Below are 24722 nucleotides of genomic sequence, written 5' to 3' on the forward strand. Positions count from 1 at the left end.
GTTCTTTGCCAAGCCCTTCAAAAAAAATCACTAGACATTTTGGCTGCTATGAGATTTGTTTCTACTGCGAAACTTATCCTTCAAGAATTGAGAGAAGAAGGTTGAGAAGTGTTTCTTCAAGAAGTAAAAGATTTTTGTTCAAGACACAACATTCACATACCGGATCTAGATTCTTCATATATGATTGGTCGTTGTAGTGATGAGACTACAGTTGAGCACCATTATCATTTTGATGTTTTCAATGAAGCAATTGATTTTGTATTGATGGAGTTAAGTACACGATTTAATGATAAATTAGTAGAACTCCTTTCTCTCAGCGTGGCTTTGGATCCCAGAAATTCATTTGAATCATTCAATAGTGATGATATTTGTACGTTTGCAAAGAAGTTCTATCCTGGAGATTTTAGCAGTCAAGATATTTGTGCTTTAGAATATGAGTTGAAGTATTATGTTCATGATGTGATTGCTGACCAAAGGTTTCAAGTATCTACACTTGTTGAATTGTGCCAGGAGTTGACCAACAGTGGAATGTCAAATACATACATTATGATAAATAGATTGATTCGTCTCGTATTGACATTACCTGTTTCTACTGCAACTACTGAGCGGGCATTTTCAGCAATGAAACTTTTGAAGACAACACTTCGTAACAAAATGGAGGATGACTTCCTTGCTGATTGTATAACACTCTACATTGAAAGAGAACTTGCTCTTACAATAGATATAGATTTTGTTGTAAATAAATTTTTTGTTTCAAAACCTCGTCGAGCTCAAGTTTAATGAAAATTTGTTGTATTGACTTTTTGGTTATATAAGAATTTTATTACTTTAACTTTTTAAAATTTCAGCCCCCCAACCTAAATTCCTAGATCCGCCCCTGGTTTTCCTATCCTAACGATGATATTGCTAGTGATTTTCTCACAAGAACTTATATTCATGATATGTTTGTTATATATGCATGTTGTTATAAATGTAATATTCATTTTGGCATATTGCATGGAAAGTCGTGAAAGTTGCATGACACGATATTATTGTTACATTGATATTTGTGCATGGGAATGGAATGTCGCCCCAGAATGTAGCCGTAATTCCCCTAGGGCAATGATGGAATAACGTTAGGCTTATCCTGCAGAGGTTCGCGATTTGCCTAGGATTCCATGCCGAGCTGGTGGGCTTAGAAAGTTACATTAAGGGCACATGTTGATTATGTCTTACATCATGCATTCGTATATATATATATATATATGTTTTGGACCCTCACTAGAAGTTTCATCTTCTAATGGGTTATGCCTCTAGAACATTCCAAGTTCCAGTTTTAAACTTGCAATTAGGGCAAGGAGCAGGTTGAGATATGACGGCATGTGATGGCGTGGCCGATGATTCAGTAAGCTGTCTCGGAGATGTTTTAGCTGATGCTTTATTAATGATTATCCTTATTAGAATATTATGAATTCTTCATGTATTAAGGCTGTTAAAGATATGATGTAATATATGGTACAAATTCTTTATGATATAATATAAGTGAATTGATTATGTACCATATCAGGTTTCGATTTTAAGCTTTCGCAGTTATGATGATTACCTGTCTTAACTTATTGATTCTTATTTAGTGTGTTGAGAAGGTAAAACGAGATTGTCGGGAGATGGTTTATAAAAAAAAAAAATATTCTTGAAATTTCTAAGTTATTTAACACTCGAAAAAGCGGGGCGTTACATAACCGACCGGTTCAATCGGTTCAATTCGGTTATTCATGGTGGGCAGTTCGTGTTCGGTTAGATATTGTAAAAATTTCGGATAGTCGGTTCCGTTCGGTTCGGTTCCGTTCGGTTATTTGGGTAAAAATACCCAAAAAATCGAACCAACCCGCTCACCCTTGCTAACTCGCGTTAACCGACTCGTGCTACTACACCTCAGTTGTTAGCTCCATTCAACATTCATTGCCTATTTGCCTTTCTTCTTTCTTGCACATCACACCCGGACCCGATAGCTCACCCAAGCCAAGAGAGAAAGAGACCGCCTCACAGACCCCCCACCCATCGTCAACCTTCATATCGCTGTTGTTGTCGAAGCCGAACACCTTCGTCGTCGATTTCTCCCTCACCTTACCCAACACCCAGCCCCCCTTACTCGTCGTCGTCGTCGAAGCATCAACCCTAGGCCCCTAGGTCTTTGGCGGCTAACCCTCACCTCGCCATCGACGCATCGTCGTCCTCGTCAGACCCAAGTACCTTCAAACCCTTCACCATCGGCTTCTTCCCCACCCAAGTCCAACACAGCAACACCCAACCCCCCTGGCCCCTGCACTCGATAGCCCGAAACCTAGCCCCCCCGATCGTTGAAGCATAGACCTTAGCCCTAGGTCACCGGCTAACCGAACCCTTACGTCGCCCTCACCCTCGCCGTCAGACCCAAACACCATCACCGTCGGCTTTTCCCCCGCCCAACACCCAGCCCCCCTACACCTGATAGTCCGAGACCCAACCCACCCCCCACCCTGTCGAACACGACAGCAAACCCTAAGACATTTCACCCTCCTCACCGTCAACATCAACAATCTAGTTGGTTTCGGCAACCTAGGAGTGAACAATCTTGCTAGTATCGTCGTCATCGGTTTGAGAAGGTAAAACTTATATGATTTCGGCAACTTAATTAGTTAATCATAATGTGGTTTTTATTGTCATGTCTGATCTGGTTGGTAATACGATTTAGTTCGTTGATTTGGTTCGTTTGATTTGTTTAATTCGTTGTGATTTGGTTCGTTGTTTCTCTTTTGCGAATTTGTTAGTATCACTAATCTTAATCGTTGCGTGGTTCTGATTTACTTAATCAAAAGAGTAAACAAACAACTTAATCGTGTGATTTGGTTTGTTGATGCTTTGACTTGGCTTTGTGAATGCACTATTATTGATATATAGAATGCACTGTTAATGGGATTCTTGTGCAACTGTGCTTTCTGTTACTGTTATTGTTTAATTTGTTTTGCTTTATATTGTTATTGTTTTGATATATAAGTGAATTGTGCAGCAAATGCAATGAATGTTTTTTTCTATTTTGTTGGTTTTTAGTGTTATTATTTGTTGTTGATGTATAAGTGAATTGCACTATTAAGTGAATTGTGCAGCAATGATATAAAAGTGAATTGCACTGTCAATGAATATTTTTGTTTTAGTGTTTTTTCTATTTTGATATCTTTTATGTTAGTGTTTTCCGTTTTGTATTGATCAGGTGAATGTTTTGCAGCATATTTGTATTGATCAGGTGTTTTTTCTGTTAATGGGTTTTTAGTGATACTATTTGTTGTTGATGTTGGTGTTTTTAGTGTTTTTGGTTCTATTTTTGGATTGCTTTTCTGTTTATTTTTTGGTTCGGTTAGTCTATAGTCCAAATCGGTTAATTCGGTTCGATTTATGAAATATTTTTTCGATTCGGTTTTCAGTTCAGTTAGTTTAAAGTTCAAATCGATTATTTCGATTTCGGTTATTTCGGTTAATGTATTAAGTCGGTTCAGTTATTTTCATAACGGCGGTTCGATTCGGTTAGGAAAAAATGGGGCGGTTCAGTTCGATTATAACCGAATGCACACCCCTAATCAAGATAAACATTATTTACAAGAATCCTAATTTTATTATACTTTAGATCACTCCATATTTTTCAATAAATAGACAGGTCCTTATTCCAAAAGATGTACGTATTTGATACTGGTGTGAATACTGTTTTTGAGCTTTTATCATCTTCAGTGTTTGACTTAAGTATCGAAATGTTCGCGCGAAGACCCTTCCATGCCCTCTAATGATTTTCCTCCTTGCAAACTCAAACAGTTAGATGATAACGTTTTTTGAGAACTAAATTTATTATTGTATCTTAACAACAACAGGTTTTATTTCAAGTTCGTTTATATTGAAATTTATAAACTTAAATTTAAAACATTATAAATAATATGAACAAAAAAACTTTAATGGTAAGAAAATGCCCCTTATTTTAGAGTGAATCTTAAATAAGCTTATAAACATGTTTATGATTGAGTGTTTAAACAATTTTTTTCAAGAAATGAAATGAGTAAGCACCCCAAAGCTCAAACTCGGTTTACTTAATTACTAACATTACAAGAAAAGATTTGTTTTATAATTAATTAGAGATAAATATTAATAAATATCTCTAAAAATTTTTATTATATATCTCTAATAATAATTACCGGTACAATTAGACACGCATGTGAATAGGGCACATATATAAGAAAGAAAACTAACATATCCATCTATTTATTTAGGTAGTGTTTGTTAAAATGAGTAAGATAAGATTATATCAAGATAAAATTAAATATTTTTTGGACCAAGATATGGAATAGTCAAGATAAGGTTGAGACGCATTCCAAAATTATTATCAAATATTTGTTAATTTTTTTGAAATACACTAGAAGATACATGCATCATTTTCTCTTATATGAAATGACCAAGATAAATTTATTTGGAGGGGAAAAAGATAAATTTATCTAAAAAATCTCAGAGAATAAGTCACGTAACTTCTTTTTCAATAGTCGTCAGATAAATTTAACAAGTATAATAAAAAATACTTTTGTTTGGAATACATTTCATATCTCACTTTTTTTTATTTATATTTTAATTAGCAAATACTAGTTTATGATACATACATTTAGCATTAATTTATTATTATTAGAGTCGCCTATTAAATTATTTAAATACACATAATATTACATTTCAAGACATTTTTTTTTTTCATATAACAAGTATATTTGACTCTAATTATCTACTTAAAAGAATAAATTGAATATAAAAAATCGAGCTTAAAATCAAATTCAAACTTCATTATTTAATTAAACAAAACAAGCTTGAACAAGAGTATATGGAGGCAAGCTTGAAACCCTTGCAAACTACGTACTCTATTCATTTGTAATTTTAATGGTATTATTTCAATGGGTAATGCTGTTTGAAGGGAAATAGTTAATTTTAATAATGCATCTTGTTTTTAGATAAAGTGAATTGTTTTTAATTTCAAAATAATTTTATTAATTGATGATAATATTTCATATTTTATAATATTTATTATCAACTAATAAAATTATTTTTTGTTGACGTTCAATTTCAACTGACCGTGATTCGTTTGGGCCGCGATGAGTGAATCTGAAATGCCAAGAAGAAGAAAACAAAGATCCCAAATATGAGTGAACACAAGCAATTTTTACGAAATTTCAGGGTGGCGGTATGTGATTATTCCCCTTTCTCCATTTTCTCCTTATGATATCTCTTATCCCTATTTATAATGAAGGGCATTTACAATTTGGATAAGAGATAAAAATATAAAAATGATATAATGGGAAACAAATAGACCTTATCATCAGCACAAAATCGGGAGTGGGATCCTCATTACGAGGAGTATGGTCCGTTTCAGATAAAGTAAATGGGCTATGTTTCTGGCTGTTCAACAACTTTGTCATTTATACGAACTAGAGGTTTTAAACTAGCGATCTGGACAGTCCAACGAACCAGGAGTTTTATTGGGAGTTCGTTAGTCGATTATTAAGAGCTCGCTAGGAGTTTCGTCGGAAGCTCGCAAAGAACTCGTTTTATGAGTTTCGAATTTTGGGGGTGTATGAGCTTTTTTTGATGACGTAGCCTGGATCTTCTGGGTTTTAGGCGATTGGACCAGCCCATCGAACTGAATCTAGCACATAAGAGGTGGTGCGAAAAATACATGTAACAATTTTAAAACTAAAAACAATACACATTATCTATATTTATTGAAGCATAACCATTACCTATTTTAATTGTATTGATATAAAATATGGTAACTTTTAGAAGTTTTAATTTTTTATAGAAGCGGGGTTTTAGGTGCATAGCACATGCAAGTAATGGATGGTTAATTTATTTTTATTATTATTATTACTTTTTTTTAGATCAAGGTTAATTTGTTACGTGTGCATATATCTAGCAATTTCATAGATTGACATTAAAATTACGAAAAAGATAGAAACAAATAATTTCTATCAATATTGATTTAAAAAAGTGTGATTAAATATTATTATCATTAAATAAATAAGTTCATTTTTTACTATACATATATATCATTTTTAATAAGAAATAGGGAACCCAATGAGTTTCACAAAATTTATCCTTTTACAAACATTAATCGGACCTAACTCTTGGAAATGCTTGGTGGTAATTTGGAGGGTTATACCATGGAAATGCATAACAAAATTTAATCAAAATAATGGAATTTTATTTTGAAAAATCAATGTTAAAGAAAAAAGCTTTAAAAAAAATTAAGACGTTCAATTATTGTGACAAACACCAACCTAGTTTTATAGTAGGGGCAATTTTGTTAATAACCTAAAACTGAATGATATTTTTGTAAAATAAAATATCAAAATCTGATTTATTTAGTTCAAATTTAAAATTTAACAAAAAAATCACACTAAATAATATTTTTTTATTTATGATTGATTTTGACTTCTCTTTCAAGTTAGGAGACACAAGTCTCGATATCATGTTAGTTTGATCATCGTATTCTTTGGTCTCCTGAAATGATGACTTCTTTTGAATCAACGTCCAACTTTGACCACAGATTTTAGATAAGAAATTTCAAGTCATCTTTAATAGATGGGCCCAACCTCTTTTCTTTTTTCTTTTCTTTTTTTTTCTTTTGGGGGGGGGGGGGAGAGTGGGGGCCTCCATTAGTACTAGTAGTAGTATTCAGCTGTGTCACGGGGTTTGGCTCTTGGGATCTTTGGCCTAAGTTAGTAGTAGTACATGTACTGTTCTCGACAGGGAATTGGTTAGGGGTAGTTGATACTTGATGCCACTGTCTGCACTCTTTCTCTCCATTTCAAATACGATGTCGTATAGCTCGATCGTCTCTTTATGGTGAGCTCCTTGTGCATAGGGTTAGGGCTTAGCTATTTGTTCTGCTTCATCTATAAGCTTGTCAGAGCCCTTGGCTGAATTTGTCTCGATGCATGATCTTTTGGGTTTTTTTTTTTTACACAGTCTTGTGCCTGATTTTTAGCTTAAAAAAAAAGAATTAACTTAATTTTATTAATTTCATTTGAAAATTATAATTGAATTAATGTTTATAAATAAATAGTGTTACGAGAACTAGACCGAATTGATTATGTGTATTGGACAGGTTAAACCAAGAACCAACTCAAAGAATATATTAGTTTTTTACATAGTTTGGTTAATCAACTAAATTAATCTAGTTAAACCAGTTAAGATTATTTTAAAATTTTTATTTTGATCTTTTATTTTAAATATTAAAAGTATAATAATAATTTGAAATATTTAAAAAAATTTGGCATCAACTATATATTTGAATGTCATATATTATTTTGATAATATATGGATAATTTCTTGTTAAGTTTTGATTTATAATTTAAATATTAATTTAATCGTGATCTTTACTTTATTTTCATCACAAATTTGTGTTAATATTATTATTAATTTTTTTAATTATAGGATAATTAATGTTACTTAATACACATTTAAATTTATAATCTTTTATGTGATAAATTTAATTTTTTTAAAGTTTTTATATCATAATTTTAACCAATACATATTTATTTTATTTAGTAAAAATATATATTGATTTGACTCTCACTATTAAATTGTAAATCTTTCTCTATTTTAATTCAATGTACTAGTCTAATTTTCAGAACACTAATTTCTTTTTATAATAAATTGAAAATATATTAGATCTTTAAAGTTTATAGTGAGAAATCCAAACAATTAACAAAGAAGGCAATCATCTAATACAATTTATCCCAATATTATAGAGGAATTAAAAAAACTAGGAGCTGACCAACTCCATATATATAGGAAAGAAGAACCCGAAGCATTAACCCATAAAGCTAGTCATATATAATCACTAATAAGAGTATAAGATCAAGATTAAGAATTACCCTTTTATTAGAGGCAAATCTATTTCGTTCCAGCTAAATTATTATTCATAAAACAGAGTAACAAACTATCACCCAACCTCCCTCTAAATTGGCTGAACATTACACAAATATATCCAAAAGAGCCTTGGGACAAACCCATATGTCACGATAGAAAAAAGATGCTCCATCAATTCATTTTAAACCCCACCAAAAATACATAAACAGTCAAAAGTCCAGTAACACACTCAATGTAAACAGTGTGACCTATTAGTTAATTATATGGATGTGACATTCAGTCACATTTATAAAATACGAACCAAAAGATTCACTTGTATATGTTTTGTTTTGTTATCATTATTTGTTTTTTCAGAGAATACTTTTCGTTGTTTATTAGATGCACCCACGAATGGGTGCTTAGGGATTTGTTAAAACCATTAAAAAGTTGAAAATGGAATTTAGTTATATTATAAAGTGCAAGATGTTTAATGTGATTATTTGAGACTCTTTTACCAATAAATTAAGGTAAAACAAACCTAGCAACATAACTTTAGTTTTAAAAACATTTTTAAAGCATCCCTTAATTGTGTTCGGGGGGATAAAACAAGAGGGAAGACGGCAGAAATTATTTTATGGTACGTACCCACCCATGTAATCAACATAAAGTAAAAACAAACTCATAGACTTAGCCAAAAAAAAAAAATAATCATAGAATAGTATCATGATATTAATCCATTTAGCTCGTCAACTCATATATATATATATATATATATATTACACCTCAGCAACTCTTTTTTCCAAACAAAAACAAATTGATTAGGGGAGCAGCCAGAATAGAAACTCGATTTGGTTATTTTATTAAATAAATAAATTTAAATTTGAATAGTAAATGAGTCAAGTTTATCAAGATATTCAACTTGTACGTGCACTAAGTTTGCTCAAAAGCTAGTCTGGGGCTGGTTCGTGATCAATTATATGCATGCTCACAAACTATTTTTTTTTTTTTTTTTGTAAATAAAATTTATTAATAGGGAAAAGCCCACAAATGTTCACGAGAGCAAATGAGAGCATATCCCGTTAAGAGATAAGAAACAAGGCAACACTCACAAGAAAAGATAAAAAAGTAAAAACATAGAACAACCTCAAAAAATGCAAGGCTAAGCGAAAGGAAAACTAGCAAGACCAAATAAATGTGAGAGAACAACAACAAATAGCCCAAGGCACAATGAGCGCTAGGGAGAGAAATAGAGCTATGTACTCCTTTCATGGAAAGCTCTCGCCAAACCGTACAGAAGAGAACAAAATGAGGAGACTAAAACATAAGCAAGCAGTAGCTGGAGGCGATCCCAAGAAGAAGAGGAAAAGCAAAGGGGGAATTTAGCCAGACCTGCAAACACACCAATCTCACAGCTAAAAAGATCAATAGCATCTGAAAAAACAAAATGACAATCGGAATAGCACAAACAAGAAGGCGATAAACGCTAGGAATGGGCAAAGGCCCTACTTTGTAATGAACAAGGGAAGTGCATTAAAGCCAAATGAGTCCAAACATAGGTTTGGATATGAAAGGCAAGTTGAGAGAAGGGGTGCATATTGTCCCTAAAGCAATGGTTATTGCGCTCATGCCAGATAAAATAAACGGCAGGTTGAATGGTAAACCTAGTTGCCATCGTCTATGGCGACTTGCCATGCCATCTATGAGAGATGACCTGCCAAGAGAATGAACAAGCAAAGAACAAATGGTTGTGGCACTCTGGAGCGGCCTGACAAAGATAACATCGGTTGGGGAAAAGCAAATAAAGATTGAGATGATCTAGAGTGGACAGGTGCTCCCTGATAGCAAGCCAAAGAATAAAAGCATATGAGGGAACACCTGACCCATGCCAAACAAGAAGATACTATGAGACCTTATTGCGTCAAGTTTGTAAGGCCCATAACACAGATTTCACTAAGAAAACACCATCAAAAGTTGGGAGCCACTGGGGGTGATCAGGGGAAAAGATTTGGGCCAGGCTCACATTGAGGAGAAAATGAGTTGAAGGGCCTGACTCAAGCTAGTACCAGGCTTTTTGTACAATAATGTGAGAGACCTTAACAGTGGAGGGGAGATAATTGACGAGGAAGTTGGCGAGAAAAAGAATCAACAAGCACCCCTAAGGGATGCCAGAAGCCACTGATCATGCCACATAAAGACTATCTAGTCATTGCCTATTATATACCACCTAAAGAACCGACGAACCTTACCCCCTAAGTTGGAGAAGTTTACGCTAGTACCAAAGATAAGAATAAGGGGTTGAAAGGAACCAAGGGCTTGATTCCATAAGAACAAGGGACAAAGACCCAAGCCACCTTGATCTTTAGGACAACAAATGTTGAGCCTAGCCACTTTGGCCTTATGAAGGGATAAGTCCAAGCCACTGCATAGGAAAGCACAAACCATTTGCTCAAGCTCTTTAAGGACATTTTTTGGGAGAATGAAGATAAATGGCCAATAGACATGAATAGTGGAGAGCATTGATTGAACAAGCTAGAATCTAGTAGCAAAGGATAAAAAGCAACCACGCCAGGAACCCACCCTGGAATGCAGCCGATCAAGAATCAGACGACAATTACTATATGAGAGCTTGGTAAAAATTAGAGGAATGTGCCTAAGTAGAGAATATGCAAGTAACTCATACGAAAGTCAAATTCTATAACTAGTTCTGTATGCAGATCCAGTGAGGAACAACAAATAAAACACTAGGTTTCTAAAGGGTTTGCGTGCAAATAAGATAATTTAGCAAAGCAGTTTAAGCAACATTTTAGAACTTTGACAGACTCTCTATCCCCATGAGAGAAAAGTAAAAGGTCATTGAAAAACATGAGCATGGCCAAGCCTAACTGATCACACTTCCAATGATACTAAAAGTCATCCACATTGGAGCAATACCTCACGATACCATGGAAGATTTGCATGATAAGAACAAACAAATAAGGCGATAAGGGATCCTTCGGTGAAGACCACGCCTTCCATGAAAAAAACCATAAAGATGCCTCTAATCTTTACCAAACACATAGGGGAGGTGACACAAGCTCCAATCCACGAACAAAAATACGGAGGAAAATTCATAAGTCGAATAACCAAAAACAAGAAGTCCCAATTCACAGAGTCATAGGCCTTACTTAAGTAAACTTTCAAGCACATTGGGGGGACCACGCAAGAAATTGTAACGATGGAGGAGCTCTTGGGTTAACAAAATAGTATCCCCAATGGAGTGACCAGGCACAAACACTTTCGGAGATCCATCCACTAGATGAGATAAAAGGGGTTTGAGGCGGTAAGCAAAAATCTTAGAAATGACCTTGTAGATTACATTACAGCTGGATACGGGCTTGAATTGACTATGATACTTAGGATGATGGACCTTAGGGATAAGACTAATAATAGTAGCATTCACTTCGCCAAGTAATTGACTTGATTGAAAGAAATTACAAACGTCCACTGTAAAGTCAGGACCGACCACGTCTCAAGCTTGACGAAAAAATTTAACAATGAAACCATCAAGGCTAGGGGCTTTACCATCACCCATAAAGAACAAAGCGAGGCAAACTTCCTCAGAAGTGACATCCTTAATAAGCTCAGGCCAACAATCAAGCGAAAGATAATGCTCCACATACCTAAAAACCTCATTCGATAAGGAAAACGCATGAGAGCCAAGACCTAAGATAGCACAGAAATGGGAGAGAAACACCTAGGACACTTTGTCCTTTGATAAAGCATGAGAACCATCCTCATGAGTAAGACTATGAATATAGTGATAGTTTCAATTACATAACATTTGTTGAAAGAAGAACTGAGAGCAGCAGTCTCCCTCCCCAACCCATCTAATATGAGCACGAAGCCTAAAGAACTCTCTCTCGTGGACTAAGGCATTGGAATATAGACATGTTAAAGATATTTCCCTTTGTCTTAGAGAGAGACCATCAAGAGAGTCCTGAAGAAGGCATTACACTTCCTAAAGCTAATCACGAAAGAGAATAACCTTAGAGGTGTCATGACCATAGCTATTATTTTGAGATTTTAGACCTTGCTTAACACAATTAAGCTTCTGAACGAGACGATACATATGCCAACCATCACAATCCTACTCCCAATAGGACTGGACAATATGGAGGAAAAGAGGATGCTCAGGTGATTTTTAAAACGAAAACAACCACCAGACTTGTTACAATTTCCTTGAAGATCAACAACCATATGCCTATGGCCAGAAATATAGAGAAAAAGATGGCACAATTATCACCAAAGTAAGCCAGCCAACCATCATTGACAATGATCCTATCAAGCTTACGATATATGCAATCCATCCCAAAACATTTGTTATTCCAATTAAGAACGAGACCTTGGAAGGAAAGATCTTGAAGGGATGAACGAGACAAAAATTTCACAAAACGAGCCATGCCACTGGAGATGGCAAGGTTGCCCCCACACATCTCAGAAACATGACAACAGATATTAAAATCCCTGAGGAGAACCCAGAGGGAGAGATGAACCAAGGACACCAAAAAGTGTAGACAATGCCATAACCTATGTTGAGTCAACTCCTCATGGTGGGGAAAAACACAAGTCAAGAAAAAAATCTACTGATCCATAGAACGAGTACATCGAAGGTGTAAAAATTGATCAAAACCATAGACATCCTCCACCAACAATTGGGCCGGGTCAAAACCAAACTAAATGCGGCCGTCAGAACAATAGGCATAATTCATAACCCAAGAATTAACAAGAATTAACATTGTTCGATTATTTTTTTTCTTAAAAATCGGTTGTTCGATTCGGTTTGGTTATTTTAATAAAAGTAACCAAAAAATCGAACCGAAGTTGCAAATAACCTCCCTGCGCCCGTGAACCGAACCGACCGCCTCCCACCCCCTCGGCCCACATGCTGGCGCAGCACCCCACGTCTGTACTTCTCTTCGTCCTTCTCTCGCTCTATCTCTTCCTCGCCATTTTGTCCCCTTTTCTCTTGGAGTCTTCATAGATCTGGCCGCCGACTGCCTCATATCTTCATCACTTCTCTCTCCCTCCACCATCCATCGTCGTCGCCAATAGGGTGAATGGGGACGGGGATTGCTGCCTTAAAAAAGTCGATGGTGTGGGATTCGATCTCGTGGGTGGAAGTGAAGAGGAGAAATTGTGCCTTTCGCACCCGTGACGTAGCTTCCATAATATGGAAGACCTTTTGTCTATTGCCGTGGAAGAATGCTGGAATATCTACTAAGCAGGTTAGCAGAAGTCCAGGTATGTAGTTGACCACCTCATTTCCTCGCTCTGTAACATGTTGAAAAGAAATTGATGCACAGATAAGCAAGAACATTAAATTAACGAAATCAATATTCTATACAAAATTTATATAAATAATATTTGTGACTACATTTGGATCCTTTTTGAAATACAGCTTCTATTTCTACTGGGTTTAATGGTTAATTTGCTCATACCGTGACAGATTATTAATTTCTGGAGTTTTAAGTCCACTTGGATGACATAAGCTTGGCTTCTATTTTGTTGCTCCTTAAGTGTTCGATAAAATGCTTACGACAAATCAGTCCTAGAATTCTATGAAGTTGCAACTTGCAAGCTCATGACATTAAAATGCCTATATAAAGGCTGCTTCATCAAATAAAGAATTAGAGTTTCAGTAGCCCATTTTTTCTGCATATCACGTGTTCGGTAGAATTCCTCTTTAAGTAATTTTATTCTTTGCCCTTTGTTACAGCCCCACTAAATCTAACAATTTATTTAGAGATCATGCCATGTTAAAAATTCTAGACAACCTAACAGTGTTAATTCTTGTGTACTTTCTTCTCTTTTTCTGTGGGAATTGTGTTTGATTCAATTCTGAGAACAAAGTAAACAAGAAGTTTTCTGATCTTTCCATCCTCTCCTCTTAACATGATGGAAACTAAATGTTTTTAGTGTTTGCCATCAATAACCCAAAATAAGTTAGGAGAAAAGAAGCAATAATCGATCAATTGAATGGGGAAAACAAGTAAGCATTTGTGGGCATTGAACAAACTATATTCAGTTCGGTTCGGTTTTTGGTTCGATTAGTTCAAAGTTTAAATCGATTAATTCGATTTCGGTTATTTCGATTAGCGTGTCAAGTCGGTTCGGTTCAGTTCGGTTATATCTATAAGGTCGATTCGGTTCGGTTAGGTAAAATGGGGCGGTTCGGTTCGGTTATAACCGAATGCACACCCCTAACCATCTTAACAAAATGGATTTAGAAATATCTAAAGAATGACATTTTCTTACTCGAGTTTCTAAGAGGGCAAAAAACACCAAATAGTGTTGAAGAATAAAGGATCTAGCTTCACAAGCTAATTTGGGTCTGGTTCTTAAATAATGTGTAGCTTTTTAGCTTCAAATTGGGGTTAAGGTGAGTTTTAAATTTAAATTTTAAATTTTTAAAAGGGCTTTTTAAATTTTGCAACTCATTTAATATAAATAAGTTAGGATGTAGCCCAAACTTAACAAAACTCTAAGGCTGCATTCTTTTTGTTGTTTTTAAGTTATTTTTAGTTTTTTATTTTCTAAAATAATAAAAACGCATTCCTTTTACTGTTTTTAAAAAAAAAAATTGTAAAGAAAATTCAAAACAACAAAAAGTTATTTTGAGTATTTTCATTCAAAACAAACTTTAAACTTAAAATACATTTATTTATTTATTTATTTATATTTTATTATTGTAATGAGAAAAAATATTATAAAATTTATTAATTTTAAAATGTATATATATTTTTAATAATATATTAATATTAAATATTTTTAATTTATTGAATAATCAAATTTATTTAATAAAATATTATTAAAAAATTATTTTCAAAAATAACTGTATTTTCTAATTTTCTGTTTTAAGAAATAATTTTTTAAAATGATAAAAAGAACGTGTTTTTAATTTTTTAAAAATAAAAAATTAAAAATAAATTCAAAAACTCAAAACTAAAAATTAAAAAATAAAGACAATACAACCTAAATAAATCATTTAGGGTCTCAATATTTTGACCTCAACTCAAATTTAAACTTAGAAAAAATTCTAAACAAGTTTATTTGTTGTTTGGTCAATTCCACTTATTTGCCACCTTTAACATTAATCATTATGTTACAATCTGAATCAAAACCTAAATTTAAGTTCCTAAATAAGCATTTATTACATGTAATAATTAAAAATGTAATTTAATTTATGCAACTTGAGATAGAAAAAGAAGTGATGGAAAGAGGGAATTAATTAGGGATTTGATGGAGGGAGGAGGGGACAAAAAACAAAGGGGGTTGGATTGGACAGGCAGAAGGAGGGGCAGGTTAATTCCCCCTGCTTGCAAAACCGGTGGCATCGAGTTGCAGGCGAGCAAACAAAAGCCAATTAGGGAGAGCACCAATTCCCGACGAAATCAAACAGACAAAGTGAGTGGCCCACACCCATACGGTGCGGGTGATTTGACTTGGTGTCCGCACGTGGCCCCTCACCCTCCTAAATTCTCTCTTTCCAACTTCACCGGCTTCTTCGACTTTAATGCCACGGGGACCGCCTCGTCCTCCTCCTCCTCCTCCTGGCGCCCATAACGTTACGTCCACATTAGACGTAACAACGACACCTTCCTTTGACTGATCAACGTATCACCCATTTAGTTGTTATGTTATTGTCTCATTAGTCATTTCGATTAATATCTGTACGTATTCTTAAAGTCGTAAATTATGTGTCGAATAATCAATTAATTGAATAATTATTATTGAAAAGTAAAACTAAATTTACGAAATGGCGGGGTGCGTTCGTTGGGTCCCTACATGTTTCGTGTGTGCATATGGAAGCAGAGCAGTGGGTTGACGTGGGTGGGATGGTCAAAGACGAAAGCCTACCAAATCCGCCGTCACCGTCGTTATGATAACTAGCGAGGAATTGCAGCAGCAGCAAACGCCTTAATCTGTTCCTTCTTCACCACCTGGAGGAGGAGGAGAAGAGGAATTTCTGCCAAGCCTTGTCCCTTTCAAACTCTCAATCCAACAAACCCTAAATACATGCATATACACATATATATATATATAGCCACCTATTACCTAAACCCCTGGGCCTGACACACATATATGACAAGGACACCCATTTATTCAAACCCCGTCTGCAACCCGATTTGACCTTTGCGATCCGCCTTCCCTAAATCTTCACTCTCTCTCTCTCTCAACTTTGAATGAATCTCACCCATCACCAAATCTCCATTTTCATCTCCTTTTTTTACCGCTGACTTTTCATATATTCTATCTTTTGCTCTTAATTTGTTGTAATTAATATGAAAATATTGATTATATATGGATCCTTTAATTTGCCCTTTTCTTTTTGTTATAATCAGGAACTTACAGTTTTAGTTAGCTGTTAATAAACTGTTTGTCATCGAAATACTAACTTGTTTCTAAACGTAGAAGGGCTTGTCTAATTTGAAAATTATTATATTACCTCGACAACATGATACTTAATCCAATAGATAACTGGTACTTTGATAACATGTAATTCCATTGTTTCTATAAAGGGATTAATGTTTTGACATGAAATTATTAATTATATTGGTTTTCACAAGTTATTTATCCTACATAAAATTATATCTCCAAATATGCATGCATGTGTGTGATTTTAGCGACTTTTAATACTGAAGAGACAAAAGAAATTAGCACATGGGGTTTAGGTTAAAGTTACTCAACTAAACATTTTATTTGGAAACAATATAAAATAATGATAAAAGAGATTGAAAGGTGAAGCGCCTAAAAGGGATACGAGATAAGATGAAACAAGGATGTTGGAAGGTGAAAGTATTGCAAGAAGGAAGAGGGGCGAGATGAAATAGGAAAGAGCGAGGGATATCGCGTGAGAGGGAAGGGAGAAGAGGAGACGACCAACAATCTGGGCTTTGGTAGTCTCAAGGAGGGTTGGAGGAGGAGGCCATGCATGTGGACAAAAGACAAATCTACTGATCTTCTAAAATTCTTCCTAAAGAGAGGACCCAGAACATGAATTATAACTCATAAATAAAACCCTTATTAAGTCTATACAATCGCTATTGAATACATGTCCAATCACAATACATAATATCTCATGAACAACAGAGTCGAGCTGTGATCAACCCATCAAATACGTAGTTATTTACACTCTTTGGTACAACCATCCATCCTATACAAATTGTTCTTCGTTTAAAATAAATAAACAAGGGAGAGATGATAAAAAAGATGTATATTTTCTTTTTCAGGAAATTAAATATGAATGGAAATCATCATCGGTTCACTTGATCCCCACAAAGGGACAACATTTAGCATGTCTTGGTTTCCAAAAATGTCCAACGTATCCGCTAAGAAACAAAGATTTTGTTAGTTAGAACATAATAAGTAACATATTCATAAATAATGATATTACTGTTTCTGGAAAACTAGCTAGCTAGCATTTGCAACAAACATGAACCAGTCGATATATATATATTTCCCTGAATAAACTTGCATGTATATATACTGCCAATCTTGTGCTTGTTTTTAAGTGAAAATTAATTATTCCTACTATGGCCTCAACTAAGTATCTTTTCAGGTCTTGGTATACACACACACACACATATGATTGCTTAGATTTGAATAATAGGACTCTTCCTTACTATTTGCAGGCCATGTTCACTTCATGGGATAAAGATATATAGTCTTATTCTACTTTCTGGACAATTAAAACAAGTGGGGTACCTTTTACCGACTGAAGTCTATTTTCCATGTGCATGATATACATACATATAATATAAAAAATTGAAATATTTCCCCAAGTCCCAAGATAAAATGGCTTGAGAGAGAGAGAGAGAGAGTCTAAATACATAATATATGAATTTTCAATGCTGATAGGCCTGTGAAAATTGCAACCTCTTGATCAAGACAATTTTGTGAGGGAATGTTTAAGGAATGTTCGTTTAAATAGAACTTATAGAAAATTTTATCCCCATGATACTGCAATTTTAAAAATAAAATATATATTTACACTAAATTTAAAAATAATATACTATTGTGTGAAAAATAAATGCGTGATTTGCCAAGCTATTTAATTACATGTTTTGGGTGAAATCTTACTAATTAAAGGGCTGAGATCAATAAATTAACTCATAATTTGAATAATCGAGAAATCAATCAAACTACAATGAATAAATTGAAGTCATTCACTAAAAGATTTGAAAACTTAAAATTTTTAGCTAAACATATCAACTTTTAGTCCTTGAACTATAGGTTCGAATATGAATATTAGTGCAATACAAATCAGAAATCACATAAAAGGATAGGAAAATGCTACTTGTACATAATGAATGATCAAAAAATATTAAAATGACAAAAATATCCTCACTTGCAATTACTTCCCTTTTCTTTCCCATGGTCGCCTCTTATCTCCTTTCTCTTTCATTCCCATGGACACCTCATGCAACCGTCGACAGTGTAACATCTCGCATCGAGCGATAAGAAGGATTGGAACAACTTATCTTGATGGGCCTACGCGAACTTCTTAAGGGGTCACCTATCATTGAGCTCTCCAGCTCAAGCACACTTAATCTCGAAGTTTTTTGCCTATATTCAGTCCAAAAGATATCCAACAGGTGTTGTTTCCTTCCTTACTTATCATCGATATATACTACCATTCTCTGACCTCTTGGAGTATTACATTCTCCCTCCTTGAGCACATGACGTCATCGTTATGCGACCTTACAACCAGTCCTATATCTCCCCCTTTTGCATGGCCGATGTGGGATTCTCCTAAGATGCCTACATGCACCCCCTTTAGGGACTCAGCGTCCTCGCTGAGGTTTGCCCCACCACTACGCTCAGAGGTTCAAGGGTCGGATCTGATACCACCTGTAACATCGCACATTGAGCGATAGGAATGACTAGAACAACTTACCCTGATAAGCTTACACGAACTTTCTAGGAGAGTCACCCATCCTTGAACTTCTCTAGCTCAATCACGCTTAACCCTGAAGTTCTTTACCTACATTCAGCTCAAAAGGTATCCAGCTAGTATTATTTTCTTCCTTACTTATCATTGATATATATATTACCCTTTTTTGGACTCTTAGGGTATTACAGATAGTCGTCGCCTCTCATTACCCCCTCCATCGCCAACAACCGCTGCAAGAAAATAATGAGTGATTAGAGTATTTTCTACCTCTCACTATTAAATTATAACTTCAATGTTCTCTCACTCACGTTTCAAAAAAGTGCAAAATATAATCTGCCCATCACTATTTTGTCTATGAAATATTAAATTCTTTGCCTTTTCATTAACTTCAAGTCAACATCATCATGCATTTCTAGGACTTTTATGTATATCCAGCTATAGATTTTTTTATTTTGGGTTTTGTATTGTTTGATATGGGCAAATGTTATTGGACAGTCTGAGTCACAACGAGTTCGATTTTGAGTCCATCGGTGAACCCTACTTGGTTTAAACCAATGTTTACATTAATGGCGTCGAAAAAAAATAGAGATGATCTAACTTCATCCGATGGAGACTTACTCCCATGAAGTTTGATCAGACTTCATCTATGGAGACTTGCTCCGATGAAGTCCCATTAGACTTCATCCCCATAAAGACTTACTCCCCTGATGAAGTTCGATCGGATTTGATCGAATGAAGTTCGATCTTAGGCTTTATTCATGGTTGCGATGAAATTCTTTGATCTCGAAAATGTCAACGACGGTGACGACAACTGATGGGGCGACAGCAATGAGGCTGGTGGGTAGGGGCGATAACACTGTGAGATCGGGTGCTAGCGAAGGCAACGACAACGGTGTGGGGGTGACTGTGGCAATGGATTTTTCAAGACCGAAGGTGTTGCGAAAGTGATTTGAAAAATGGGTATTTTTATTATTTTATTATATATATAATTATGTATAAATCTCAATATACATGCAGCGTTGTCCAAAGGATATTGGTGGAAGAATGAAAATTAAAGGCAATATATGGACCCGCAAAGCACGAGGCTGGAAGTCAAGGAAGGACGGCTTAGTCAATGAGAACGGAAGGGCAGAGGGAGAGAGAGAAGGAGAGAACCGCCTTCTGCCTTTGGAAGAGGCGGAGGAATTAGAAGACGGAAGATGGAATGAAGAGAAGACAAAGAGAGGGCCCGCCGCCCGCCGCCCGCCGCTCGCTCCACCATCTTTCCCACTTGCCCATTAATCCTCTCGTTTTGATTTCTTATCTCATTATTATTATTATTATTATTATTATTATAATAAAAATTACAGTTGCCCTTCGATCCACGCTTCCTTCCATCACCCAAAACCTAGTTTAATTAACGATGATTAAGTTTGGTCAAATTCCCTCAATTTTAAACCATCAACGAGTATTAGCTATATAGCCCGGTCCCACCACCGCAGTCCAGACTCCAAACCTCAAAAAGGACAAAAGAAAAACAAAAACAAAAAAAAAAACAAGCAATTGGCAGGCTAACCCCAACCACGAATACTCATCCATCCAGGTTTCTTTCACTCGATTTGTATATTAATTAATTTCATCTAGGTTTGCAGTCGCATGATACTAATCATGTCCCACGCGCCTTGGGAGCCACCATTCAACCGACTTTTTTTTTTTTTTTTTTTAGAAGCCAAAATTAATTATACTTTCTCTGTAAATGTTTTTATTTTTTTTAATCATCTATATTGTCTTCAAGATAATATTTATTTATTATATTTTATTAATTTTATTTTTAACTAACTCAAGTATCAAAACTTGTGTGTTTCACTAATCCTGAGAGATATGGGCCTCACCCAACTCACTTTTAAGTAAATTATAATTTAATTTTTATATAACATTTTTAAAAAATTTTAAACATGAGACCTCACACATATTTATCAGTTGTCCTTATCACTAAATTCATCCATGATGATATATGCAAGTAAGAATAATTAAAAAATATATGTGTACATATATCAATTTCTCTTCTCAAACCTAATGTATAAGAAAAAAAATTATATAATATTTATTTTTTGTTTTCTTCCACAAAATGGATAAGAAAAAAACTTGCGAATTTTTAACTTCTTGTTAGTAAAAAAAAAAAAAAAACTAAATTACTATGAAAATAATTATCCATATTGGATTATGGAGTGCTCATTCCAAAATTGCCATAGGAGCTAGACCTCAATAATGGTGGTCAATTCTTCCACGCGCTCTCTCTCTCTCTCTCTCTCTCTCTCTCTCTAAAAGAAATAAGCAAGAGGAAAGAAGAAGTTGAGGAGAAAGAATAAGTAAATAATAATAATAATAATAATAAAATTCCAAGTAGATAATATTTTATGGGTGTATTAAAACTCAACTTTTAGGGGTGTGAGAGAAATGACTGACTGCATTTTGAGTATTTTGTCTCCCCAAGTTCTCCCATCTCCTCTTCCTCTTCCTCTTCCTCCGCCTCCTTCCCAGTTACTTCCCTGTCTCTACGTCTTTGCACTCAAAACCCCTCACCACTCTTTTCTTTCTTCCTAATCTCTCTCTCTCTCTCTCTCTCTCTCTCTCTCTCTCTCTCTCACTCTATATTCAAATCTATCTCGCCAGGGTTCGAGTTCCAGAGCTCTCTTTTTCTCTATATATTTTTTATACATCTATTTTATATATTCCTCTCCCCCGCCCCCCACCCACTTCCTCAAATAAACAAACCACAAACAGTTTTAAATCTCGGCCTTGTTCCATTTTTTATATTTTCCTTGTTTTCTGTTGCTTGTGTTTCTGTTCCTTTTGATGTTGTTGTGTTTATGGCTGGCTTGGATTTAGGCACTGCTTCTCATTACATTCATCAGCTCCACCGCTCGGATTTGCACCTCCAGAGACAGCCCCATCATGACGATGATGAAAATAAGGGTCGGAATCTGGACCAGTTTTCCGACGACCACCAAGGCCTTGAGCTCGTCGCCACCAACGCCTGCTCCAGCGATCTCGTTGCTCGCCGCCCCAGAGGTCGGCCACCCGGATCCAAGAACAGGCCAAAGCCGCCCGTTATTATCACTAGAGAGAGTGCAAACACCCTCCGAGCTCATATTCTGGAGGTCGGCAATGGCTGCGACGTCTTCGAGTGCGTGGCGACGTACGCCCGCCGCCGGCAGCGCGGGATCTGCATACTGAGCGGCAGTGGGACGGTGACGAACGTGAGTTTGAGGCAGCCGGCCTCGCCTGGCGCTGTGGTTGCCCTACATGGGAGATTCGAGATTCTGTCGTTGTCAGGATCGTTCTTGCCCCCGCCGGCGCCGCCGGGGGCCACGAGCTTGACGGTGTTTCTGGCTGGAGGGCAGGGCCAGGTGGTGGGAGGGAACGTGGTGGGCGAGCTGGTGGCGGCTGGGCCGGTGATTGTGATTGCGGCGTCGTTTACTAACGTTGCTTATGAGAGGCTGCCGTTGGAAGATGAGGATCAGCTGCAGATTCAGCCGCCCGTGTCGCAGGCATCCGGAGGAGGCGGGCTTCTTCACGGCGGCAACAACCCCTTTCCGGATCCATCTTCCGGCCTTCCTTTCTTCAATTTGCCTCTCAATATGCCTAATTGTCAGTTGCCCGTGGATGGACCATGGGCAGCAAATTCAGCTGGCCGCCCGCCATTTTGATGAAATCCCGGCTTCTATTTAACTTCCAAGTTTCCATTCGGGTGAAAATAGGCTTCTTGATGAATCAGAAAATGTCAGAAAATTTAGTGTTACATTGTCATGAATCATGATCATCATGGTTCTTCTTCTCTTCTCCGAGTTGTATTCGCTTCTTTTTTTTTTTCTTCTACTCTTTAATATCTTTTTGCATCTTCTGTATCTTTGGTTTCTGGAAATAGTCTTCTTCTTGTTGTTCTTCATGATGTAACACTTTCCCTCCTTGTAACAGAAATGGTTTGTCGTCAACTAATTCAGCTTAATTTGGACTCAACAAAAAATGGTTTCTGGCAATAGTGGGACACCGTGATAAACAGATGAACAAGCTTTCATTTTTTGTTTCCAAATGGTATATTTTATCTGCTCTATTAGTGTTTCTTATTACTCATGTCTTCGTAAATCTAGGCGATTTGCAGATCAGGGTTTGTGCTTCTTGCATTGTTTTCGGGATATAAACTAACTAAACTAGTAAGAACAAAAAAAAAAATAATTAAGCACGAGGGTTTCTCTAGTGAGGATTCTATTTCTTGAATGGAGGTATCGTTGCTGCTTCAGTTCCAACAAGAGTTGCATTAATGTTTGAGCTGAATTTCTTAATCTTGATTTCCATAAACCACGAGCTTCCCTTTCCCCTCTTCTTTCTCAGCATACTCTTTTGGAAAAGCAAGTTTTGATGAAACCCAAGCAAACAGCCTGCACTAGTAATTTTCTTCACACCCAAATGCTCCTCCCTTCAGTGTAATAAACTAATAGGAAACATTTATATTTTTAAATTTTGGCAAAGTGAAATATTTTTACTTCTCATTTCATACTACACACACACACACACATAATCACGTCATTGTTTGTGACAAACATGTGTATCAATTCCAAAATGACTCAAATTATCTTCTTTTTCTTTTTTTATCAATCCATTTGATGAGGACTTGGTTATTTAGTTTTTGCTTCCTTGCTTAAGTGCTCAACGGCAATTTAATCTGTTGATTTAGAAGGTCAACAATCTACAGATGCACTCGCCTAATTACAAATAATGCTATACCTATACTAGCATAAGATCTAGTGGAGTGTCCCTTTAGCAGCTATGAGCTAGCCATGTTTTGCGAAAGAAATAACAAGCAAGACTGATTTCTAGTAGTAAGCAGGAATATGAACTTATTTTATTTACTGGTCACATTTCTGATCAGTCTATTATATCTATTGCTTGAAAATGATTTTTTTTTTTTTATAAAAATGAACTTTATTAAGACATAATTCCAAGCCTCAGTACACAGCGTACGTACAATCAGAAAAGCCTCTGCTTCCCAAATCTAAGCCTTCCCAATCTAACCAAGACCACAACACAGGATACAATGAAGGCCTAAAATTGCTTGAAAGTGGTGCTAGGAGCTATACATAATTGTAAAACTATCAGCCCTCTATGTACAGCAGTATAGCTAGCATCTATTTTCTGTTGTTTAATCCAAACTTTTCCAAGAGAACGTATTTCATCCTCAATTGTATGCTCACGGTTAGATTAACACCTGGATGTTAGCACTAATGTTCTTCATGTGATTCCGATTCTATGCTAATTACGCATTTGAATTTGTAGTTCCACAAGAAAAGAAACCAGTTCAGATTGAAATGATCAAACTTTCTATTGCTCATCTCCTTCATTAACTGTGTGATGACCAAATTATTCTTTGTGATCGTGATTATATCCTATTACCATTAATTAATATTCCAAAATGTCCAATTAATTAATTTATCCATTCCTTCTAGGTAACATAATAGTGATCGTCATGAACGATTAAGAAGGTTTTCAAAAGATCAATGGACTTTTAATTATTCGAATGGATAAATTGTCAACAGACTTTATTCCCCACTAGATTTCTGAAGCCAATGAACATATATGTAACAAAATGGCCAGTTTCATGGATCCCATCCTTACTTCTCAAATTCTCTTAGCCCCATGTGTTCTGCACTAAATTTCGTCATATTCCTCTCGATTAAAGCATATGAATTAATTAATTATCAAATATGCTTAAAGTAGTTTCTAATCTCCCGAGTTTATACTTCTTTTTTTTTTTTTGTAACAAGGTAGTCATTATTTTTGAACTACACATAATACTCCACAAATCACATTTATTTTTTTTTTAGTAAAAATCATGTTCTTAGTTGATGGAAAGATTTGCCTGAGT

The 24722-nt window shown here is 35.6% G+C and overlaps 1 protein-coding gene across 1 annotated transcript; it reads left to right on the plus strand.

Moving 5' to 3' along the window:
* The first annotated feature begins 21290 nt into the window (after positions 1-21290).
* Positions 21291-22756, plus strand: LOC127813913 (AT-hook motif nuclear-localized protein 23-like). The gene has a single exon (XM_052355046.1). It carries the CDS (start codon positions 21670-21672, stop codon positions 22507-22509), a length of 840 nt encoding a protein of 279 aa, XP_052211006.1. The 5' UTR covers positions 21291-21669; the 3' UTR covers positions 22510-22756.
* Positions 22757-24722: the final 1966 nt, after the last annotated feature.

This window comes from Diospyros lotus, chromosome 12 (assembly GCF_014633365.1).
Source record: "Diospyros lotus cultivar Yz01 chromosome 12, ASM1463336v1, whole genome shotgun sequence".
Classification (NCBI taxonomy): domain Eukaryota; kingdom Viridiplantae; phylum Streptophyta; class Magnoliopsida; order Ericales; family Ebenaceae; genus Diospyros; species Diospyros lotus.